The 22,415-nt window shown below is 41.9% G+C and overlaps 1 protein-coding gene across 2 annotated transcripts; it reads right to left on the bottom strand.

Annotated features, from left to right (window-relative positions):
- Nucleotides 1–2,564: 2,564 nt before the first annotated feature.
- On the bottom strand, nt 2,565–14,364 carry tfap2b (transcription factor AP-2 beta). Of its 2 annotated transcripts, none has more exons than XM_068708222.1 (7): nt 14,289–14,364; nt 11,619–12,074; nt 10,150–10,204; nt 8,956–9,175; nt 8,494–8,612; nt 7,337–7,478; nt 2,565–3,575 (listed from the first exon to the last, which is right to left on the bottom strand). In XM_068708222.1, the coding sequence occupies exons 1-7, from the start codon at nt 14,334–14,336 to the stop codon at nt 3,287–3,289; spliced, it is 1,329 nt and encodes a 442-aa protein (XP_068564323.1). In that variant the 5' UTR covers nt 14,337–14,364; the 3' UTR covers nt 2,565–3,286. The 2 variants fall into 2 exon arrangements, with proteins under 2 accessions (XP_068564323.1, XP_068564322.1); XM_068708221.1 differs by lacking the exon at nt 14,289–14,364 and adding an exon at nt 12,389–12,540.
- Between the last annotated feature and the right edge of the window lie 8,051 nt (nt 14,365–22,415).

Below are 22,415 nucleotides of genomic sequence, written 5' to 3'. Positions count from 1 at the left end.
CTTAACTTCACAATGAAGCATTTTCAAGAGTCCTGAGGCTCTATACACAACACTAACTTTGTTGGCAAAGGGAACAAGACCTGCACAACTGATTTTAGTTATTTGTTTGGGTTCTAAGTTTGAAGAGAGAAAAAATTGTTCTCAAACAAGTGAACAGTCCGAAGAGACACCTTTCGGCCTATTAATTCAGTTCAGTTCACATAAGATCATTATTGTCCAACAAGAGGAAATTGTTTTTGCAGCAAGGCAACCAAAACATCCACCGCTAGGTACACCACATTAGTTTGAAGAGGGGGGGGGGGGGGGATTTTTATCATTGATTAATTGCATTTTCTTTTTAAATCTAATACTAAAATTTAGATTATTATCATTTTATTGAGCTTTACTGTAATTTCATGATTAGCTATTTTGTTCTGACCCTTTTTAGATGGCAATACTAGAGGCTTCCACCCCCCCCCCCCCCCCCCCCCCATCATTTCTGTTATCACCCAGCATGAATCAGTGCACCACTTGCTAACAATTGTTAAATTGTTAGCCCTCTGGTGATTTCTTCCTTATGAGTTTATTTATTCATTATACATATATATATATATATATATATATATATATGTATAAAATATTTTCACTGCAGCTCAATGACACTGAGACATACAGGCTACAAGTTTTTGGGTGTGTATTAGCTAAATATTTTGTTTGGGATTCCTAAACAAGAAGAGCTTTGTATATATTTGTGTCTTTAACATATTAAGTAATTGACACATTTCAGTCAATTGAATCAACTAACATTAAAATTACATAGTTTTACATTGAGTGCCTTTGTAAAGTTTAAAATCGATACTCATCCTCTTGATGAAGGGATGCTGCCTCAGTTCATTAGTTAAAACGTCGTGTTTCTCTTCCGTGTTTGCTGTTTTGTTTTCTTTGGCTTGTTTGTTTGTTTATAGTTCCAGCCAACCTGTCGTTGTTGTAACCACTGATGCTCAGCAGCTTCCTGTCTTTGTTGAGCGAGAATCGCTCGCGGACATGCGGGTGCTGAACTCTGCACCTGCGTCACGCGGCGTTCCACTCCACGGGTCACACTGAGCCCGCGGGACACTCTTCCCCTCTCTCGCTCTCCTCCTCTCAAGCTCGCTATTTTCTTTCTCTCCGTCTCTCTTTTTCTCATTAGCTTTCTTTCTCCGTCTCTCTCTACTTTTGCTCTGTGTCTCTCGCGCTCTCCCGTCATTAGTACACCGGCGGTAGCTCCCCACCGCAGAAGCGGGCCCGCGAGGCACGATTCTACTCCCCCTGCGCGCGCGAAAAGAGAGAGAGAGAAGCCTCTCTGAAACGAGGGCCTCGCTGGCCAGAAAATACAGCCAATTATCTCCCTGGAATAAGGCAGTATCCATCATGGTGTGTGTGTGTGTGTGTGTGTGTGTGTGTGTGTGTGTGTGTGTGTGTGTGTGTGTGTGTGTGTGTGTGTGTGTGTGTGTGTGCGTGCGTGCGTTCATTTCAGAGGCTTTGCAATATATAGACTCCAGACTACTGATATTTTAAACGACTACTGATATTTTATACCTTACAAAGCAAAATATGAAAACATTATTTTTACTTTTATTCATATTACTTACAATTTTAATCTTGGACTATACATGCCATAAATTCGTTAACAATTTGGTTAGGCTATATCTTTAATAATCTCCATGTCATCAATAACAAAATATAGGCCAATTTAAAGGACCATTTAGCCATTTTTTTCCTCACAAACAACAATTGTGGTGAAGTCATATACATTTTTTTGCATTAAACATGGAAAATACTCCATGAACATCATAAAAGCTGTTTTGCTCTTGTTCTTGCAAACATTATTAAGGTAAACAAGCCTTTTCAAATAACGTTGATGACTGGATTAGTTCTATTCAGTGTATCAATGTGACTCCAATTCTGTGTTTGCAGTATTGGTGGTGGGGTTACATTTTTATATACATTTGAATCAAAGACATTTTTACAGCTTCCAGATAATTTCCTCCCTTCGGGAAGATTTATGGCTTATTATTGAGGGCTTATTATCCATTTATGGCTTTTAATAATGAATATAGGAAATACTAATTCTTAATTTTGCTTTTGTTATGGATTGAAATGTACCGTCTTCTGCAGTAAATAATTAGTCAAAATGAAAAGTGAAATTAAATTTGATGGTTTTCTTCAATGCTGCTGTTGGCCCATTTATTAGATCTTAATGTTTTTTTTTTACACTGGTACTTAAACCAGTAAGACATTTATATTGTGATGAACAGACAGCAGTTGTTAAAACCCTAACTCACATTTCATTTAAATCAGAATGACAATGCCCGGCCTGTGAATTTGAACTGTTACATTGAATATCAACAATCAATAAAACTGTGTTAGGGTTTAACTCCAATTTCGATCATTCAGAAAGTTGCATTTCCTTTTTAATCTCCCAGATCAGCCAATGAATACCATGTTTTAGTCCGACCCCCGAACCGTAGTGGGACTCTCGTGGAGAAAAGGCGCAGGCTGCACACCTCACATAGTAAAACACATGGTTTATTATCAATGTGATAGAAATGAAATCACTGGACAATTAGAAGCATGTCTACCCATCATCAGCACCATGACAACAGCTCTAGAAGAACAGAAAAAAAACACTGGATGAGTCCTGCACCCCCGCCGGCTCACAAAAGGTCGAATCACAGATAAATAGGGCTACTCCAAAATAGCTGGTGCACCTATTTACACAACCATCCATTTAAATTAATATAAATAAATATTTACACACATAAATTAACACCCTCCCTCCTTGTTAAGTCACCAGACAAACCTGTTTCACAGATAGAATGCTCATCACCCAATCTTCATACCCACAATGCTTTTTCTGCGTGAGGACAAACACAAGCACACACACACACACACACTCAGGCACACACACACACACACACACACAATGTTGTTTGTTGGCTGCTCACAGCATCTCAGTCTCACAGGATGCAGGCAGGGGGAGCGTAATGGATGTAACACAGTAACCATCATGTCCTCAGGGGAATGAAAAGAACGTAACACAGATGAAACATCCCTCTGTGCTCTCTGACACTGGCCCACAGGTGTCTTCCTCTGCCTTTTTCTCCTCTCTACCAAGCCTTCCTCCTCTTCCTCCTCCTCCTCCTCCACCTCAGCCCTGTGTGTGGCAGGTCAGTGGCAGTGGTGTAAAGCTAGAAGTTAACGGTGTTGAAGCCTCTGTCTGTGTGTCTGCCTCCCGTTTGGCTCTCCGTCGTCGACCTTCCCGGCTTCATTTCCGCTGCTTCTCCTCTTTGTCGGCCTTGTTGCCGCCGTCCCCGTGCCGGTTGTTGGGAGGGTTGTTGAGAAACATCTTGTCGAGTCCTTTGAGAGCCTCGGTGAGGTAGTTCTGGAGGGTGGTGAGCGCGGCGCAGATGGCGGGCGAGCCGAAGCCGTGCGTGATGAAGGAGAAGTGGGAGAGGCAGCTCTGGATGCCGGGCTCCAGGATGGGGCTGGGCCTGGAGTTGCCCAGGGGAGTCCTATCCTGGGCCAGCAGGTCTGTGAACTCCTTACACAGCTGTCTGCAGGGGGGCAGAAGACACAAGACATCAGGAGGGAACTCTGCCTTGTCTAAGGGTTTCCCCAGAAATAGTGTTCAGTATCTGTCATTTTAGTGTTTTCCAAACATGACAAACGTTTTTTTTTTTTTGGGAATTTTTACTACAAGATAGCAAATTCCCATGAATGATTGCAGAGTAACAGAGTACAATAAGTAACCAATATTCACTTAGTACTAAAATGCCTATCAATACGGACCCAGTCAGCAAAACAGTATAGAGCATGTGCAAGCTTTGCCCAACTTAAAAACTCAGGAAATGCCCACAAATCAACCACTGGCAGCACCTTACTGAGATGCCTATGTGGTGAAACAAAAGAAGATAGTGAGTAATATTTGTTTAGTTGCATTAGCAGACGTTCCTGCAACAATACCTGAAACTGAATACAATCTATCAATAAAGAAAATCTTACATCAGGTACAAATCTCACACTTCTTTAATAATGCTTTAATTGCACTGAGGAAAAAGAAGCACAATCACTTAACGCTGCATTTAGTGCATCTCTCTCTCTTTTTTTCTTTCTTTTTTTTTTTAGAACTTCATGTCCTGTTGAAAAACAACTCAAAGAGCAGATTAAAAAAAAACAATTGTGGTGTCAGTAGTGTTACAATGTGTTAGGATTAGAAATGAATTGGGGCCATCACTGAAACCCAGACTGATACAATTCTTTCCGATTGTTTAGCGGCTGCTGAAGACAGCACCACCCTGTTTACTGGAAGGGCAGTAAAGCAAACGCTTAATGCAACAGTGCCGTGTGACTGTGAAGATTTAAGAAATTACTTTTGCAACGCAGCATAGCAAGCTTCCTTTCCCCTTTTCATTGATTGATGTGATTTCCAAAAATGGGTTCGGAGAACAGTCAGAGGAAAAAACATGAACTTGATGCAATTCACCATGGACCCCCACTGACACAATCACAGACATTTACATATCCCTGCACAGCTCTTCACTTTAAATATACACGTGACACTTTAATAACAGACTCGCTTTGACGTGCTCTCAATTTGTTTTGTTTGTTTATTCTATTGTAAACGTTCATATTTGTATTTTTAAATGTCTTACACTATTGCGCTGTGATTATTGTTATGTACCAATCGCCAAGCCAAATTCCTGGTGTGCGCAAACGTACTTGGCAATAAAACGATTCTGAAAATAATTGTGAAATCAGCTGCTACTGTATGCTGTTACCTGGACAGTGGCAGCGCCGAGAGAGCAGGAGTTCTCTCATTAAAAGCAAAAACATGTCTTCTGCAGGAAGTTTATACCTGTTTTTTTGTGAAAATCTAATACAAAGCTTTACCTTTTATTCTGAAGGCCTGACATTACACATGTTTTATTGTTGATGCTTTGGACAAGTGTTTCTGCTCCTGACTCCACTGGATACCCTCTCAACCTTAAACACTGACTCAATATAACATCATACCATCATGTTGGACAAGTTAACTTCAAGAATGACAAAAATACCTTTCCACAATACTTTAAATACTCCCAGAAATACTAAAAGCCAATAATTAGCACATAACATTGTCCAAAAACACTAGCCAGTGATTTCTGGAAACTGAAGTAAAACTGAACTCATTTTAGAACAGGAATGTTGTGTGGTTTGAGGCCTCCACCTTAAGAGCCAATCTCTAACTGCAAATATATGTAATTTGAGACAAGAGGTCATCCAGTGGATCTTCATTCTTCACATGGGAAAAATGAAACGGTAAAATAAAACCACGACTTCACCTTGTTCTCCTTCTTAAATTTCAGCAAATTCTCCTCTGGTTCTAGGCCCCACATTACATATTCAAGAGACCTCTCTCTCAAATTTGTACTTGCACGCCCACATGCACACACACACACACACACACACACACACACACACACACACACACACACACACACACACACACACACCCTGTGTGCGGCCTAAGGGCAGAGCTCCAGCAAATGAGTGACAGGCTGTGCAGGCCGAGCCCAGCTGGGGTTAGGGGAGTAGAGAGGAGAAGCCGCCACCGCGGGCTACACTCAAGGCTCTCGCTGTTGTTTTCTGACGACTTGAAACACTTCACTGCTAAATAATGAATTTCTAAGAGGCAGCGCCGACACACAGTATTGGAACAGGTTTGAATCTGAGCATCAAACATCCACCACCAAACACACCGTACATACTGAGTACATCGGGATGCACACACACACACACACACACACACACACACACACACACACACACACAGGCAGATGGTTTATGCAGTGCAGGCCAGCAGACAGCACTGTTTATGCAAGCTAAAAATACAAGCTTCCTGAAGGGATCTTTGTTAGATAGTTTGCAGTTCTGCTTGCAACCTTTTCATCTAGAAAACTCATTCAGGGGAATAAATGGACGTGGAACAGGGCCGCACATTAATTGGCAAATGGCTTTTTTTTTTTTTTTTTTGGTCTTAGTAAAAATAGGAAAAAAAAATTCAAAGTAATTCTGTGATTTAATCCACATTTACAAATCCACATCACCTCTCCTTGCCCTGGTTTCTTTCAAGAAAATCTATGTTGCTCGCTTGCTAAAAAGTAATCAGAAGATCCTGGATTCAATTCCACAGTTTAACGGCCATAAAAATGGATTAATATAAGTAACTTTACGAGGAGAACCGGTAAAATGGATCGCTTCTAAGAGCAGAAGCAGAGGTCAAGCATACAACCTCAGAGCTGGTATTTAATAATGTCTGTGAGCTGATACAGGCGACATTAAAGTGTCCAGCTTCAAATAAGGTTCATGTATTCTTGAGCTAAAGGTTATTCAGGTGGTGAAAATGAATGCCTTGCCACTTTTGTTTAGTCACTATACGATTCTTGACTTTTAATGCGGATTCCTGCTCATTTCTTAAACGGTTGAATTGAATTTAACTGCCCTCGTTTTTTAGTGGGCCAATTTTCCAATCAGCCATTTTCATTACAGGTTAGATCCATATCGAGTCAGATGTGTTTCGTTAAGAAAATCTCACTCTCCCTTTTTAAATGTCAATGTCATGTTCACTGTGGCAAAATGGACTGTGTGTGCTAGAGAGTACAGAGCAGAGGATATAGGAGAGGTTTGCCCCCCTCAGGGGTCTTCAAGAGGAGCCACAGAGGCCCCGGGAAAATGGGAGGATTTAATTTCACAATAATTTCATTTATCAGAAATGTAACTACTTACAGAAGACGAATGTCCTGTTTTTTTCACTGTGTGTGTGTGTGTGTGTGTGTGTGTGTGTGTGTGTGTGTGTGTGTGTGTGTGTGTGTCAGTTATGTAATTCAATTCAACAGCGACAAAATGTTTCCACATGGCACTCTGGAACTGTAAACCTTGTCTCAACAGGGAGATACTGAGCCATGAATGCATGACTGATGTGCATCTTTGGGACATTTAAATAGGAGAACATCTGCTGCATTAGGACAGTAGGACAATATCTTGAGCTGGACTGGATGTTTGTGTTGTTACCCAGCACTTTGCTCGTCTGTGCTGACAGACATAACGTATTGAATCAGGGCTCTGACTTTGTATTTTCCATGATGCTGTGCTCTGGTTGAACCTGTCTAAATCTCTATATTGCTCATTTCAGTGATTGAACTAGAGCTACTCGTGGGGTATAATATCATTACCAGCGGTATCTCACTGCAGACGTGTATTATATATTCTATGACAGACAACATCCTATAAAGATTATAAGGGGGCAGAATCCAATCAAACGGTCCATCAAACTCACTTTGTCGCCAGCAGCATGTTTTTCCGCGTGTGCAGCTCGTTGGGGTCCGCGTGCTGCCGGTTGAGGTACTCGCTCACGGCTTTGGTGGGGAACTCCGTCTCGCAGATGTAACCGAAATCCCGGGCCAGGTGGACCGCTTCACCTGGGGGACGACATGAGCGGTTACACTCGATGGAAAAATGTAGTGCAGACAAACAATAACCCCGCTTCACAAAAACCTACACGTGTTTCTTTTTCTCTGTTTTTATAAAGAACGAATTAATGTGCTTTGATCCGCTTATTTTCTTTGTATGCAAATATCTGTTCAAACTGAAGCGTTAACCCTTTACGCACTATTTCCCCTCCGATGTCGTCCTCTCGGGTAACGCAAAAACAAAAGAAAGTGTTACATTTATCCCTGTTTTTAATTGTGAAAATTAAAGATAGTTGCTAATTAGCTAGTCTTCGTCATTACATTTTTTTTTTTAATTATGACGCTTTTGAGGCAAGGGTGACCACAACACCCAAATGTAGTAAATCCCAATACATCCCAAAATGTAAATGTCTGATAAGTTAGCATGCTTGTTTAAAGTAGCTTCATGACTTTCTGAGTAGATGAGCAAATCCTGGGTGTGAATACCAATAACTGAACTATACATTTTAAAAAGTAGAAAGAAATGGTCCTTGTATATATTACCTGGTTGTCTTAATTGAAATGACCAGTTTATGAGGAATATTATAGTGGGCTACATGTGTGAGAAAAAAGGCTTATATAATTGCAATGTATGCAATTTGGCTATAAAATAGCCAAATTGCTGCCATACAACCGGCTAGGCCCAACCTGCAGCCTTTAATCAATTAATTAACCATTTAATTAAATCTAATAACCCCAGTCCTCCTCTCTCCACTCTTCAACATTGAGTATTTATTTTCCTGATATTATATAGCAGTCACTTTATGAATACAGGGTCATTGTCATTTGTTGGCCGTGACCTTTGTAGTATAGCTGTGCTTATTGTTGGTGATGCTGAAATCATTGTCATATTGAGCAGAGAACATTTTTGGTTTTTAGAGCCACAACTTCCCCAAATGGTCTATATCCGGCTAAAGAGTATATTTCTGCAGTTTCTGTATTTATGGAGTTCAAAATAAAATAAAAAAAACAGCACATCAATCACCTTCTACAAGAGATGTTAGTAATGTGACATTGGCAGCTTTGCGTCTTCCAGCAGGTAAATTGAGTCCAATCTTCTCCAGTTTTTCTCTCAGACATTTCCCACCGTTTTTGGACTTTGCTCTGTAGAAAAAAGACAACTAATTAATGTACATTTTATGTTACAAAAGTAGGCATATATATAAAATTTAAAAATTACAGGATACAACAAAAATCCTCTCACATAGCGTTATATTAATAACTTGCCAACATTCCCTCCAGAGTTTGAACTTCAGGCGTCAACCTGTGCTCCAGTTTGTCTCCAGAGATTGTAATGTTAAGTAGAATCTATATGAGGTAAATGGCACAGATACAAAAGGCCTTTTTCACACAGCTCAGGATTTAATTAATAGATCCCAGGGCCACACGCTTTTTCATACATCCAGAGTTGTTCCTGCGTCAGCATGCTCCGAGGCGGAAGTCCTACCTTCTCAACACGCCCCCCAACAAGGAGGCGTTGAGGCACTCGGGCGGGGACAGCCTCCTCTGCACCTCCCCTACGGTCACTTTGTACTTGGAGGTGGAGCTGAGCAGCGACAGGCGGCCCGGTACCGAGCAGAACACCTCGTTTATGTTCACGGTGATTCCGCCGATCAGCCCGTCCTTGCCGAGCATCAGAGAGCCCATGTTCTTGTGTGGCATGGGAACTGAAAGAGGGGAGGTCAGAGATGCGATGTGAGTGCTTCTCTTACATAACACGCTTTGTTTTATTATATATATACAAGTGAATGCATCCACTCAAGTTTTAAATCTCTTCTGTCAAACTTTACTTCAGCGTATGACACCACGCGCGCTCTGAGGGCGGCCCTGGCCTAATGAAGCGCCCACGCGCCGGGCATTTGCTGTTATTTAATGTCGCGCGACATTCTCATTACAATATTATCGATTGTTGATTGGCTCGCGCTCTCGCAATCGCATTAACCACCTCCCCGTCTTTTCTCCACGGCCGGTTTAACTCCCACCAGCAGCACTGGATGCTGCTTCATCCCGCGTGTTAATGCTCGAGCTAATGGCGTAAAAAAAAAGAAAAGAAAAGAAAAAAGCCAGCTAGTCTCGTGCATGCATGCGTAGGGGCCAGTGCGAGTTTTTTTTTTGATGGCTCCACGGGGGATAATACCGCAGATTAGCTTTAAACGAGCTCACGAGATCTCCGTGAGCGGTGCCATTTATTACATCAGCGGCTTAAATGCCCCGCGGGGAGCTCAGTCACTCAACGTCCCGTAACTAAATCACCGCACATCATCAGGGCGGCAGCATGGCAGCCTGTCAGCGACACACTGCCTGCTGTAGTCAATATACCGGGATCGTTAACCCGGCCTCGAACTCCTCATCCCGGATACCCGAAAAACAATGTGCGCCTGCGTGGACCAGGGAGCGACCTTTGACAGAACCAAAACATGGAGATTTGTCGGGTCCAGTTTAGATCCAAGTCGCACATAAATAATAATATAATCATATCATAATTTATAAAACTACATTATATAACAAGGAGCAAAGAAACAAGATATGAGGACAGTGCCACTGAGAAGACGGACAGACAGATGTGATGTGTGTGTGTGTGTGTGTGTGTGTGTGTGTGTGTGTGTGTGTGTGTGTGTGTGTGTGTGTGTGTGTGTGTTACCTTTCTTAATTACTGATTGATCCAGGATGTTCGTTCCGTTGGTGTCGTCAATGGTCTGTTAGAAGCAAGATAAATAATACAAATCATTATAATATGTTTTATACACGCAGGTCCACACAGTAGTAATAACACATGAAGAGTATGTGAAACTTTATTTGAGTTTTTTTACAAAATCTCGGAGGATTAATTTCAGGTCTGAGTCGTGACTCATATAGGCTATAAGAAGCTCCTCTCACAAATTTAAAGCCCCATTCATCAATCTCAATAAATGCCTCTATGAATAGACCCTGCTGTTGTGCACGCTCGTAAAAAAAATAATTTAAATGGGGTTAATAAATGCATGACACAAATAAGGAAAGCCAGAAATGAGAATCTAATGTGGAGGTTAAATGGCTAACAATTCGTGATGGTTGTGCCCTGAGGGGAAACGAGAGGAAGATGAAATCCTACACAGCTGAATATAAAGTCTATTTCACCAGGTCTTTTTTACATGGCAGCAAAAAACACAACAAAAATGACAGCCTTCAAATTCTATGAATTAAATCACAACAGTAGTCAAATTAGCATGTATTTGATGATATTAGTAATAATAATAATAATAATAATAATGATAATAGTAGTAATAATAATTTTAATAATAATAATACATAGAGTAAATAATAATCATTCATAAAATACATGTTTTCAGAAAGGTGAAAAAACACAAAGGCTATTTTATTCTACATATTAAAGTTGATCAAAAAATATTCCAGCATCTTCTCCAGACTTTGCTGTTTTAAATGTGTATTAACCATTATGACAGTGAAGGGAGGTGAACTTGAATTCTTAAGCGACATTTGAGCTCCATGCAGCAATTATGGATAAGTGAATTATTCCACATATCAGCATCCTCTCATCAAAGAAGATGTCTGAGCTCTCTGAAGACGGTTTGTTTAGCTGTGGGCCATTTGTGTTCAGGCTACAGCTGCTGTGAGAGTCCAGCCCTGAGGGAGCTGCTCTGAGTTCACTGACCTTAACTCCAAAAGCCAAGGAGACAATGAAGAAGACTACTGTCAGATATTACCAATCCGTTTCTTACACTGCAATTTTTGCCATTCTATTTGTCATTTTTGTCATTTTTGTCATTTATCCTTTTATTTTAATTTCGTTGTGGTTTTTCACATGCAAAATGTTTTATATACCTGGAGTTAATATGTTCGTTTTGGTCAAACATAAAAGTGCTTTACTGTAAATTGTTACATTTATAATTACAATTAATCGCGTTTTATATCTGCTATTAAGATTATACACAATACATTTTATTAGAATTGCAGTGCCATATTCCCCCATTTTGTCCGACAGACGTGCAGTTCTCGGATGAAATGATCTCAATATCATTTAAAAAAAAAAAAAGAAGAAGAACATCATAACTGGAGCTGGAACATGTGTTACATTACTCCTGTAAATCTCATCTGTGATCTTTGACTCACCTGAATATCCTCCATACCGTGCAGCCCCTGCAGCAGTCCGTCGCCCATACCGGACTCCAGTCCCGGGTGAGCGGAGTGCAGCAGCACGTCCGGCCGCCGCACACCGTAGTCCCGCCGTGGGTCCAGCCCGGACAGCTGAGGCAGCGAGGCACGCGGTTGCGCCAGCAGAGCCGAGCTGTCCATCCGCTCCCCGGCGTCCTGCCGCTGCCGCGCCCCCCATGCGCTCTGCTGGCTCTGGTGCAGGGAGTTCAGGGAGTACGGATCGCTGACGTGGGAGTACGGGTCCTGGCTCTGGTAGTGAGCGAGCGGCTGGTACGGTGGTGGAAAGTACGGAGGCTGGAAGTCCGAGGATGGCGCATGAGACAGCGGCGGCGCGCTGGAGTATGGTCCCGCATGCGATACCGAGCCCAGCTGGGACAGGCGCGAGCTGTGGCTCGAGACACCGTCATGCCGGTCCTTGAAGAGGGTGCAGAGAAGAACAGAACAAATCAACTCCTTGCTATTGGAACCACATTTTAACGAAATAAAAACAAATGGGGGCCTATAGGACCACGGTGCGTTTATTAGCGTATATTGCCCCTGGTGATGTAGCCAAAGTAGCCTAACTGCCTTTTTTTGTTTAGGAGATCCAATGCCTTAGAGGAGCCTGGAAGAAAAAAGGTTATAGCCTGTTTTAAAATGACCCAGAACAAAAACCTCCTAGCAATGTCTACGGCTTCACCATTTGCGCAAACTAATTCTGATATACATTGTGAGGAAAGGAAACTCACCGCAGTGGAGTAGGAGTGAACTAACATTTGTAAGCCCTCTGTTGGTATCAGCAGTATGGTAAAGATAGCGTTGGCCCGAGATAGCCAAAACTAATTCCAGGTAAAAGCAACGCGTTCGTATCTGCAGGCGCGGCCTGGTCTACAGCTCCATGATGAACCTTCTTCCGCCCGGAGCTGCCGCCGCTCTGAGTGTGAGCACCGAGAGCGCCCGCCTCTACCCCCGGTATACGGTGTAATTGTTATTCATGACTGAGACTTACAGGAATATTAATGTGCGCCAGGCAGGGGACTGGCGGCACATGGAGCGTGAAGCCTCTCGCGCAACCATGAGTGACGTTGAAATTCCGTGGAGAGCCGAAACGACGCGCGAACAGCAGGAGATAGAAAGAGGACTCTCTCTCACTCTCTCTCTCTCTTTCTCTCTTTCTCTCTCTCTCTCTCTCTCTCTCTCCCTCGCAGGAGAAAGAGAACAAGGTGACCAGACCAGGGAGGAATTCCCATCACCAAAAAAAAGCGCACTTTGGGGCTCTTTTTATATAGGCAAAATCTGACGCAAGGAAGACGCTCATTCTTGGAGACACTTTTGCGCAAACCGTTTATAAAAACCAACATAAGTCAATGTGGTGGATAACACTATGAACAGGGGGTCCTGTAAAGCTCACCGGGTGACTCTTTTACCACCAGGGTCAAGGGCACACTCAGCCTCGTGCCAGTGCAAGATGATGTGGAGAAGGCTTCCCCCAAATTCAAACGCAGTTTACTTTTACGCACAGACACCAAGATTGAACACATCCTATTACGGTGTCACCAAAATATATGTAAGCTAAACTTCAGCCTTGCAATAACACTCGCACACTGAAGATTACGCACTGAGTAAACGGTGGCTCATGAAGTGTTGCAGCTGCCTTTTATTGGCCTGCTGAAAAACCCACCCGAGACACCGCGGGGAGCAAAGGGGGCTCGTGTGAACGGTGTCACGAGTCAAAAGAAGCGATTAAACTTTATATCGTAGACTATAGCGGCCCCTCTTCGCCTCTCTTGGATGACTTGTTTAACAACATTATTGCCTCCCCCTCCCTCGCGCCGTGGGAGAAAAGCCATGTGCGGCACGAGACGAGGGTTTCCCACCGGGCTGAGCCGAGGGGCCTCGCGAGCTGCCCTTTCTTCGTTGGCTTTGTGCTCGAGCCCCCATTCAGCGCGAGCCGGAGCATCGTTTCGCCCCCGCGCGCGGCGGTATTTCTCCCCTTCCCCTCGCTCGTTTTTGTAAAAATGATTGTTCTGGGATGAAAGCCAAAAATATTTACATACTTCTGACACATCATCACCCTCCTCCTATGACCCAGCGGTTCTCACTTATTTTTCTTCTTCTTTTGCTGTATTTTCAAATCTTCATTTGTAATTCGACTATTTTTGGATTCATAATTTGCAACATCACTAGTCTTTTTCTAAATATCATTATAGAGATATGTATGAAGCTAAAATATATTTTTTTAAATGAAAGTTGTATGTTACTTTTGAACATACATTTGCACAAAAGACGTAGTGCCATATTCAAGATATATCCCATATGTGTACATTCTGGAAAAGGTGAAAGAAAAAAATCGTCTATATCCACTGTCATTTTTTCCTCCCCGTTTTACCTTATGATCCAAAACGCGAGTGGACTTGCACCACAGCCGCAAACACAACATAAATATATTATAAACACTTCGACCGTAAACGAGTGAAATATCTTGTGATGTAGTGAAATGTCCTCCAATTCATATTCAGTCACCACATCACAGAATAACAGGCCTAGAGCCTCCTGCAGAACACCACTTAACTCAACACTTCATTACTCCCCAAAAGCGGCATCTCTAATAAGTCCTGAAGACCACAAACACATGGACGGCAACGTTACCTCATAAATATCTTCATACTTGACATTCTCAACTAGTTTCCACAGCATGGTCGCTTCTCCGGTGTCGGTAAACCGAATGCAGCCAAGTGAGGAAGGGATGTCTCAACTCTCCCTCTCTCTCTCTCTCTCTCTCTCTCTCTCTCTCTCTCCCTCTCTCTCTCTCTCTCTCTCTCTCTCTCTCTCTCTCTCTCTCTCTCTCTCTCTCTCCTCTCTCTCCCTCTCTCTCTCTCTCCCTCTCTCTCCCTTCCTCCCCCCGCCCTCTGTAAAGTCAGTCAGTCTTTGTGAATGGGGAACCCCTGTGAAGACTCCACTACTGTTAAGAAGAGCTATAGGGCGGGCTGACAGCAGCAAATAGATACAAAGAACACATGTTTTATGTATCGTGTGTCTCGGAAACTTCCAAAATAAAAGCACAAGCAGTTAGTAAAACCCTTTCGTGGAGGCCGTTGTACACTATGGCAAAGACATTTAGAGAAGGGTGACGTAAGTTCACTGTGATTCCAAAAGGTTTGGCAAATTATTCTCACAGTGTCAGATTTTAGTTTTCTGAACAAGGTGAAGCAAAAACTGATAGAAGTGAGACTTGATTGAATGTAGTCGTTACAGTGATGGGACATCATCATTATTTCTACACAGGTGACCAATTAAAGCAAACAAATATATAAATGATATCTCTCTAGTTCATACCTTCTATTATTTCTTAATGTCAGACATTGATGAAGGCTGGTGGACTGTAAGCACCAGAGACAACAATGGAAACATATTCCTGACAATGTTGTATAATATAAACCGGCTATATATAATGTTATCCATGAACCATACCAATTATAAAAGTATTGGGCCACCACAAGCCTTCAGAAAACAGCTTCAGTCCTCCTCGGCATATAGATTTAATTCTGTTTATTTTTACCGGAGGGATGAACAGCATTCAGTGACTCCCTTGTGCCTTCTGTGGAACTCTGTGCTTTTTTTTTTTATGCTCATCTATTTATGTTTTTCCTTTTGATTTGTCATCTGTGTGTGTATTTGCTTGCGTTGTTATGATAAGGCCTATGATTGTTCACTTGTCTTGCATGATACTACATTACAGCAGGCTGCCAAGTTATAGGAATTGTTAACCAAAACAGTAGATGGAGTACTATTACAGGATGGTGGGGTTTCAGTATCCGCCTATGAACTTATGTGAGTGTGATCACAGTATAACAACCAACACTGCTCTGTTGACGAACATATCTCACACTGTTTATGTTATACAGGCCAGCTGTGCATAGATGAACAACCACGACCCATTACCCAATGCTTGGTTAAGTGTGAGGGTTCAGCATCAAAACATATCACTGGGTTGTCATCACATTGCATCATATTGTAGATGTGGGCGATTTATAGACAGAATATTGTATTAAGGCAATATTAATATGCTATGATATTTATGAACATATTGGAAATCCAAATATTTTAAACACCTGTTTATTCCAATAAGTCATACAAATTTAATTAAATTATTTTAAAATACATGTTCTCAGGGATGCTGAAAAAAATGTGCAAAATAGGGATATTGTCAATAACTTTGTGGCAATGCAATTGTGTCATCGTCCAGTTATATTACATGACATCACTTTTATCACACATTTATCATATCTACAGAGTGTGTACTCCACGAGATAGACTTTCATTCTTATCAGAGTAACCAAGTACGCACATAGAGGGAATTTAACCTGAATTTAATTTTTGCATCTCGCTCAATATATTTACACAGAAATAAAAATAACGGCCTGGGACAAGGAAAACAAAGCTGGACACATTTGAGTCATACCCATTGTTTCCCATAACAATTCAGCCCCAGTTTGTTTCAATGCTTATGAATCTTTCTGTGATATACCTCATTTATAATGAAGTGTACCATCACATTGACCAGGGTTGTTGGTTCCATAAAGACTGGATTCCTTTGACCTGCTGCACTTGTACCCTCTCATCAGTCTCACACACCAGGAAATAAACAGCACACAGATTTAGCGTCACAGTTAAATTTACTTTAAAAAAAAAATCACATTCTGTCCTATTTAACTATGGTTCTCCCATATAACCACCCTGTGAGACGTTATCCAAGTGTGTGTAAACTGCTCCCCCTAGTGTCATTAGAGCATACATGCATACATCCATCAAAACTGCAAGTATTCTGTGAAATAGTTGTCATCTTGTCCCATCGTTCCTAATTCAAAAGGCCTCAGCAAAGTTGATTAAAAGAGTAGAATCATCTTATTTTAATTAACTAGTTTTAAATGAAAGAAAAGGCACTTTAAAGTCAATGTTATTCATGGTGTTTACAGTAAAAAGAATAGACTTCTTAAGGAGGGAATTCACATTTGTGCGTGTGCGTGTGTGTGTGTGTGTGTGTGTGTGTGTGTGTGTGTGTGTGTGTGTGTGTGTGTGTGTGTGTGTGTGTGTGTGTCAGCGCACTTGAGTCAAACTGGACTAGACCAGAAAATTACTGTCAGGAATTACATATTTGGTTTTGTAGTTCTTGAGAATGAGCTGCGCCAGCTTCAGTTCAGGTGGCAAAATAAGTTGTGAGAGTCTGAACAGAGTCTCATACACGTTTCGTGCTCTCATACTGTCTGTACACTTGTTTTGATCTGACATGGCTGCCGTGGTTCAGCTCCTTTGACAACAAAAACAAAAAGTGCCACTGAGGATACCAGACATGAATGTTTAAGAAGCACGGCTGTTCCCATGTTCTCTGGAATGACCCGCTGCCAAAAGATTCACCCATCCTTTTTCTCTCTTTGTCTCACACACACACACACACACACACACACACACACACACACACACACACACACACACACACACACACACACAGACATGGCAGGGCATATGACTGTCAGCGATGACAGATGTCCTGACAGTCTGGAAGTCTGGAGGCGTGGTTGTGGTTGTTGTCCTGCAGGGCTTTGACACACGATGTATCAGCATACATTACACACACATGTCACACTAATACCGCTCTATCTGCTCCCTGCCTTTTGTTTGCAGCCATCACTACAAAAGAGACACATTCATTTTTTATTTGTTCCACTTTGACTGGCTTTTCAAAAATACAACCACCCTTTTACCGAGAGTGGTTGTATTTTTGATCTCACCTGTTCAGGCCTTTGCTGTTGCTCAGGGTCCAGTGCGATACGACACTCTTTATGCCATAATGCCGACATTCACTTTCATGCAATTCCATTTGATTTACTCCACAATTCAGGCTTTTGTTGTCCAGGAAAAAAATTGTGTGCAAGGTAACATGAATGATTACAAGGCTGGAAAACAGTATTCTGTGATGTGAAAATGCCTCACATACACACTAAATTAGATTTTTACAAATTATAAAATGTTTTTTTTTGTGCACATCTTCATGATCCTGCTCATTTCTTTCTTATAACCGCAGTGTATTTTTGGAATCAACATTTTCTAGGTAAACCATTAACAAGATGTGTTGTGGTAGTACTGCATGAACTCCTTTGACATACCACCAGCGGAATGGGTCGACAAAACATTTCAGTGTAGAGCAAATTGGAATTGCTGGTCAGTTTATGTTCAAGTTTGCTACCTTACCATCTTAAACACCTGGAAAAGGAAGCACTGGAGGGTTTAGTCTGATTTCTTCAGTATTAAAATCACTTCTTTTGCCAGTGATTTATGCAATTGGATTGTAGAAATTTAGGTTGTGACTATAATTCCTTTAATGTCTTCATTTTCTGATTGTTTTTTATTGTTTGAAGTGATATATGCAGCATTTGGTTGAGGTTTTAATGAGTTTGTGGTGTCCTTTAAGCTCATGTGGGTTGGGTATGGTTTTATGCAAATCTACATTTATTGATGCACCTTTCATTACAACATCTTAGGATGTTAATTCTTCCTATATGTTCACCAGGATCCAATTTTCTAACCCTATCCAGTCTAAAAGGTGTCACACTGTGTTGGAGTTATGCAGCTGCAGTTCTGGGTGGTGACCACTAGGTCGCACTAGAACACCACGATAAAAAAAAAAGAGAGCTGAGGGCCAAGAACGTGGAGACCCGAGCTCAGCATTGATTTGATAGTTTGGAATAGTTTCACCAAAATCTTTTATTGAGAGTAATGGGTAATGGGATGACTCAAAGAAAATTCAGCTGAAAAATATTATATATATAAATGATCAAATTTAAAAAATGTTGAAATATAAAATGGGCCTTTTTTTTTTTACAGCAGACAGACAATTTGACGTGTGACAGCAGGAAGACCACAGGTATAAATAATAAAATAAACAATGGCCGACTTCCATTTAGCTGCTTCCGTTTCAGGGTCCTGCTGTTGTGCATGCTGGCTCTTCAACCAGGCTTACTTGAACAGAACAGAACCATCATTAATGTAATTAGTAACACCTGTGCTTTTCCTTTTCCTCCTTGTCAAAATGCCTGCCGTGAAAGAGGCTGGCTGGTAGACATTTACAGACTTCCTCCAATACGACAGAGGGAAACACCATAGACAGGTTTTTAATCAGTGTGTCAACGTTGCAGACTGTTGGGGGTTTTAATTAAGAGGAAGGGGAGATAAAATGACTAAGTCTCAGCTGTGCATTCAACAACAAAATAGCAGCGTTGCGTCTTTAAAGCCTGAGACAAGACTTGTATTCACACCAATGCCTCAACCAAACTCCATCAGCATTAAATATGACTGTGGCTTCCACATCCAATTCCTTCTCAGGATCCAACAGACGGAAGCAGCAGAGGTTGCGAATCACTAAAGGGAGAATAGGGCGTTCCTGTAGCAGCTGTAGTAGTAGTAGAAGTCCTGTAGCTCATGTGGATGTGTGGGTTGACGGGGAGTGATGGGGACCATCAGGACGGCAGCTGAGCAGAAGAAGGCCTTGAATGTTCCTGGGACTGAACGGGATCAGGACAGAGGAGGAAGAGGTTTTAGCAGAGAAGCAGGGGAGGAGGAGGGTTACAGCTTCAGAGGAGAGCGACTGGAGAGACGGGGCTTAGAAGTTGGCAGAGTTTGGTATTCGTGACCGTGGGGCTCAGTCAGCAGGAGTTATAGTCCCTCTGAGACCTCAGACTGTTTAATTCACTTCTACACAAATGGCAGAATTCATTGCGTGCATCTCTGGGTTGAAGATGTGCCTTTTCTAGCTTTAGTGTGTTCTGGATGTTAAAGCTTACTTCCACGTGAAGAAAACATCAGCACTGCACTATAATGATGCAAACATTTAATTAGATCCATCACAAATATTGCACACTGAAGGCTGAATAGGAGAACGTTGCACTCTTAATGCAGTGATAACAGAGCGCCGCATTGTAATCCAATCAATAGCCCATGTGTGAATAATGCATCGACCGCCCCGTCACATTATGCGCGGCTGATGTCAAACTTATGATTCATTCTTGTCTGTTTGTCAATTTACAGAAACTCAAGCACAGGCGATGCATCGATTTCATTTTCCAGCTCGTTTTGATCAAGCTGCTTATTATTCTGATGCCGGGGTCAACAGAGACGTCTTTCACAGGGATTACATGTTTATCATCCAGTAATGACAAACAAAAGTGTGATTAAGTTACTTTCTCTGAGTGGAAGGTTTGCATATGTGCAGCCCTGTGTGTGTGTGTGTGTGTGTGTGTGTGTGTGGGTGTTCACAGTATGTATGTTCACGCTTATTTGTTGTTGCTGGTTCCCTCCAGTGAGATGCAGCAACCATCAAAGAGCCAATTTAGAGAGCTGCTTTGCTTCACACACATCACTCTGTTACATCTTCACTCACAGCGATACATGAGTTTGATTATATATGAGGCTGAATCTTCCACATCAGCCACCGATTGAAGTTCTCCTCTCAGCAGCCGAGACTAAAGTGTGATTAAAGCGTGTCATTTTTATAAACAAAAGCAAAATAGGATCTGTATATTATTCTGTAGCCTAGCAACTGCCTGACAAAAAGCGTAGAACTGAACTCAACATTTTCTTTCGTATACCCAAAAAAGTTCCTGTCTTATTGGACTTCCTGTCGTTTACAGACTGCAGACATTTCAGTCAACCTCCTGGGTCCAATTTCTTCAATGTGGCTTCATGAAGTGTTTCCAGACCTGCAGCCGGCAAACCACCGAGATCAGGAGCAATAGGTGTCGGATATCAAGATGATAAGTTTGTTTAGACTTTAAAAGATGATTTTGGATGAGAATGTAGATTTGCTTTGATCCCTTATGTTGTTTTATTTCATTGGATGGAAGCCCTATTGTTCAGAGTGTATTAAAAGATGCACTGCAGGTGGTTGTACTCAGCACAGTGTTGCTCTTGTGCAATAATGCATTATTGTAAACACACAGAAAAAACAGTTATTTAACCTTTTTGCCATCATGCATTCTTTTTGCCATTTTGAAATGCATTATCAATGGTGCAGCTTTGTCCCAGCGTCGTAAAACATTGACTGCATGTGTGTGTGTGTGTCTGTGTGTGTGTTTGTGAGATAACACCATCTGTCAAAAACCAGCCCAGACAATAACAGCATAGACTGGGAATGCACTGGCATTCTGCACCCATGTCACCTCCTCCCTTTATATCCTCGTCTCTACAGCTATTACTTCTCCACCTGGGGCTCCAACTTGCATTGATTGAGGCTGACAAACCGGCGCAGGCATCACTGTAAATGCATCCTGTCTGATTATGTATTGTGGTGTTATGCAGTGAACGTGACCTCCTTTTAAATGACTAGAATAATAAAGAGTAAACAGAACCCACAGAGCCCGGATGGAGACGCCAGCAGGCAGCTGCTGCTCTCTCTGTTTTATCATTACATTTTTTTCTTTTTTTCACAAGCAGAAAACCTGACAGAAGTCGCTCAAACTGGAAGAAAACACACAGATGCTGGCGCACACAAAGGAGGCTTTTGAACTTTTCTGCAGGTATAGCCTTTTTTCACAACATTAGAGAGGAACTCTGACTTTTTATAATTTGCAGACTGTGAACTCATAGGGATAATTCACACTCGATAGCTTTGATCTGTACTGCTTCTTTTGAGTCTCTGCTTGCTCTTTTTGCCACCTTATGTATGTTTACACATGGTGTGTGTGTGTGTGTGTGTCGTGTGTCGTGTGTGTGTGTGTAACACATCATAAAACCAGAGTAAATAGTAGAACACGTAGCAACTGTCTTTATTGAACACCAGCATTGTTAGAAGGTAGGGATTTAACATATATATAGTTGAAAGCCTACAAGAAAAGTAATTTAAATATTTATATATATCTTTACAAATGTTCATGGGCGACTCAGAGAACTTGTGTCGGCTAAACTTGCGATCTGGGGAGTGTACAAAGATAGACATGCACAGGGATGAGTTAACAACGGCAACCGCAAAGTCACCTTTTACAAAATGGCTGAGGTGGACCCCTTTCTCTCCCTCTCTCTCTCTCTCTCTCTCTCTCTCTCTCTCTCTCTCTCTCTCTCTCTCTCTCTCTCTCTCTCGCTCTTCCACACACAGTCACACACACTCACACATTCACAGACCACAGCCTAGCCCAGGCAGTGGTGTCAGTCTCACGTCCAGAAACAGTGTCATTTTCTCTGTTGCCCACATGGTAAACACACTGGTTGGTTGCTATGGCACTGATTGTACGGTGTAAATATTAAAATACGTCTGCTTGGGGGAAGGGGGGTTCAAGTGCTCTCTCAGGAACAGGTGTGTATGTGTGTGTGTGTGTGTGTGTGTGTGTGTGTGTGTGTGTGTGTGTGTGTGTTTGTGTGTGTGTGTGTGATGTGTGTTACGTTGTATCAGCAGATACCACCCCTGTCCTGGAAAACTGTGATGTCAGCGTGTCCATGTTTACTTCCTGTTTTCAGAATCAATAAATAAACAAATAAGTCTTGGATGAGTCACATCCGTCTCCATGGCGAGGCTTCTCCTTGTCATGACACACGCAGATAAACACACACACACACACACACACACGCACACACACACACACACACACACACACACACACACACACACACATACACCTAAACAGGATGTGTTCACTCATACGTCAGGACGTCTTGTTTGGGACGTTTCAGGTTAGAGTTACATTTCAACATAAGATAAATAAATAACAATAAATATGAATTGTCCCAAAG

Source organism: Cebidichthys violaceus, unplaced genomic scaffold (genome assembly GCF_023349555.1).
Source record: "Cebidichthys violaceus isolate CVI_PGR_0920_01 unplaced genomic scaffold, fCebVio1.0.p SCAF_14, whole genome shotgun sequence".
Taxonomy (NCBI): domain Eukaryota; kingdom Metazoa; phylum Chordata; class Actinopteri; order Perciformes; family Stichaeidae; genus Cebidichthys; species Cebidichthys violaceus.
The sequence above is the reverse complement of the archived record's forward strand: the minus strand, read 5'-3'. Positions and strand labels throughout refer to the sequence as shown.